At 34.7% G+C, this 3381-nt stretch overlaps 1 protein-coding gene across 1 annotated transcript; it reads right to left on the bottom strand.

The window, feature by feature from the left end:
• Nucleotides 1–1414: 1414 nt before the first annotated feature.
• On the bottom strand, nucleotides 1415–2341 carry LOC107569076 (olfactory receptor 6N1-like). Its single transcript, XM_016255074.1, has one exon. The coding sequence runs from the start codon at nucleotides 2339–2341 to the stop codon at nucleotides 1415–1417; it is 927 nt and encodes a 308-aa protein (XP_016110560.1).
• Between the last annotated feature and the right edge of the window lie 1040 nt (nucleotides 2342–3381).

The raw sequence follows: 3381 nt of genomic DNA on the forward strand, positions 1-3381 counted from the left end.
ATACAGTGTGCAAAGTTTATGCTCATGCTCCAAGTCTTCTTCTCCGCTTTTAGTGAATCTCTGTGACAGAATTTCACTTTTTTTTTGAACGAGGAAAAAAAATTATTGGATAGGGAAAGCTCTGGCTTCGTGTGGATGTGGCCTTACTTAAAGGCATCAGATTTGAACTTCACAGCACATTGGGCTCATTTTCATTCAAGTTTTGGTTACACAGACTTATAACTGCTCTGTAATTTCAAATATGTTGATTGAAATAGAGGAGGGTTCCTCAAATACGGTTGTGGAGGGCCGCTGCGCTGCAGAGTTTAGCTCAAACCCTGATCAAACTCACCTACCTGTGATTTTCTAATGATCCAGAGGACCTTGATTAGCTTGCTCAGGTGTGTTTGATCAAGGTTGGAGCTAAACTCTGCAGAGCATGGGCCTCTCCAGGACAATATTTATTTAACAAATATTAGGCTAGTATTTGGTTGAACAAATTATTTGTTTTAAAGTAATTTATTTGTGTCTTTCTAAATTAGGCTTCAGACACCGTAAAACTCTTATAGGCAATTAATTTTAATCTAGGGGTGCACTTATCATATCACTTTAACTGGAATACTCCAGGAATACAATGTAGAGACCAATGGTAAATACATAAAATTGAAGACAACCTCATTTCTTGTTTTAAATCCACCCTTGCCTAAGCTTTTACCACTACACCACATAAATCAACCGATCTCATCAATGCGAAGGTTATGGGAAAAACACTTTGATCTCAAAGTTTTGTTGTTATTTTGAATGAAATTGAATTACTCAATTTAAGAGTTCCATTTAGGACCATAGATTATCAGTATGCTTTTTTTGTAAGTTAACATGATATAACCATATTAAGATATGGCTAGTGCCCACACACTGGATTTTTTTTTACTTTCACCTCTTAACACAGGGGTGTCAAACTCAATTCCTGGAGAGCTGGAGCCCTGCAGAATTTAGTTTCAACACACATACCATGTAGTTTTCAAATAAGCTTGAAACACTTGATTAGTTGGATAAGGTGTGTTTAATTAGGGTTGAATCTAAACTCTGCAGGGCTCCGGCCCTCCAGGAATTGAGTTTGACACCCCTGTCTTAACAGAAAGTGTGTGCCTCATTCATCACATACAGTCATATTATATATTTTAATGAAACTAAAACAGACTATACATTTGTTGAAAACGACATGAAAAACCACAAGAAATTCACAATTTGAGAGAATCAAGTGTACAATGTATTTAATGTTTTCATGAAGGAAAAAAAAACTTTCTTGATAAAACCTTGCAAATGATTTGAATGAAATAGAACAATTTCTATAATACAAGTTGTTTTTAGAATTGAGCACTAAAATATAGAGTTAGAGTGATTACGATCTAAGATTTGAATAAGAAATATTCACTCAGACATTCCTTTTTTTTAAAAACAGTCTCATTACTTCCTTTCGTAGTTTTGTCAGATTCAATCCATAAATAAGGGGATTTAACATGGGAGGAACGAGTAGGAATTCCAGTGCCATGAAATTACGCAAATCTTGTGGCAAGCTCTTAGAACCATAACGGGTGTACAGCACATCAAACAGCAATGCAACAGTCACATTGAGCAATGCAAGCAGATGTGGTACACATGTTTGTATGAATTTGTTTCTGCCCTCTGTTGACTTTCTGCATTTTCCAATCAAGTGAATGTATGAGCAAAATATCAATACTGCATGTCCAAAATATATAATAATGATTACATATCCAATCACATTATTTACTGTTGTAGAAATACAGGAAAGTTTAACAACTGACCAGTTTTCACAATATAGCTTTTCAATACTAGAGCCACATAATGTTAGTCTCGATGTTAATGCAACTCCAACACACATGCAAAAAAATGGAGAAAGCCAGCAGAAAAGGATGCATTCAAGAATTCTCTGATTGGTCATTACTGTATGATACTCCAGTGGTCTACATATTGCCACATACCTGTCATATGCCATCACTGTTAATGTTGAAAAGTCACATAAAACAGATGAATAAATGACAAATATCTGAATCAAACATCCAACATAAGAAATCACATGATGCTGGGATAATAAATCATACATGAATTTAGGGTAAAATCCAGCTGTGCCATAGAGTGCATTAATACACAAATTACATATAAAAACATACATTGGCTGATGGAGCTTCTTGTCTGAGAGTATAGTATAAATTATGGTTACATTACACAACAAAATTAATGGATAATACATTGCAGTCAAAGAAAAAAACACAAATCTGTTTCCCATCGTTTCATTTAGTCCAGAGAGTGTAAATACTAAGACAATGGACTCATTCTCCATCTGAAATGATATGCAAAGTCTTATTATAATGCTTATTATAATGCTCTCATTAAGCAGTTATAATAAAATTATTTGTAAATTAATTTAAAATTAAAACTCGAGTTAAGTTTTAAAGTGATCATTGATATATTCAGCTATTTAGTCATGTTAGCTAATGGAAATATTTAATACTCTAAAGGTAGTATACACTGGTTCTTCAGAATGACAAGCAAGAAATGAAATGCTTAAATCTTACCACCATCTCTGTTTGTAGATTTGTCAGAGTGTTGTTTAAAGGGTTGATTTGGTCTGCTATATATGAACACTGGTCTCATGCTAATTGCCTTGTTTATGAACAGTACTTCCCATTACTTTCAGTGCTGCAGTTAATTACTTTTGCTATATGTAAATATCTAACTACACTGTAGTAATATCATTATATATTTTGTATGTTCCTCGCACTTTGTATTACAAGTGTTTTGAAGCCATAAAATAGCTGTTTGCTATGTAATCTGACATTCACTAGCAGGGGTTAATAGTTAACCAAAACTTTGCGGAAAACAAAACCTACATCTTAATTTGTAGCAAGGACCTCTCGCCAAAGGCACGGAAACAAACTGGACATATAGCCAGTCTCAGGCCTAACACAAACACATTCACATGTAATTTAGTGTCTCCATTTCATCTGACCTACATGTAAGAGAAAGAGTACCTGGAGGAGACCCACAGCAACATGGGGAGAACATGCAAATGCCACAGAGAAGGGCCTCCCTGCTGCAGCCGGAACTTGGTGTAGGGCCTATATCTCTGTGAGGCAACAGTGCTACCCACATTATAAAAAGCAGTAACTTGTCATTGTTAGCTTAAAGAGCTATCTCTACCTGGTATAGCATATAAACAATAGTTTTGTTGGTAAAAAATGATGTATAAAGGTTGGTTTAGTGAAAGGTAAATATAAGGTGAAGGTAAATGTTTTACTTATATAAAACCAGTTAATTTAGATGGTTTGGTTTTAGGTTACAATTTTTTTGTCTGCACTAAGCCACTATGTCCCCTTTCAT

The sequence above is a fragment of the Sinocyclocheilus grahami genome, unplaced genomic scaffold (assembly GCF_001515645.1).
Source record: "Sinocyclocheilus grahami isolate Dianchi unplaced genomic scaffold, SAMN03320097.WGS_v1.1 scaffold1309.1, whole genome shotgun sequence".
Lineage (NCBI taxonomy): Eukaryota > Metazoa > Chordata > Actinopteri > Cypriniformes > Cyprinidae > Sinocyclocheilus > Sinocyclocheilus grahami.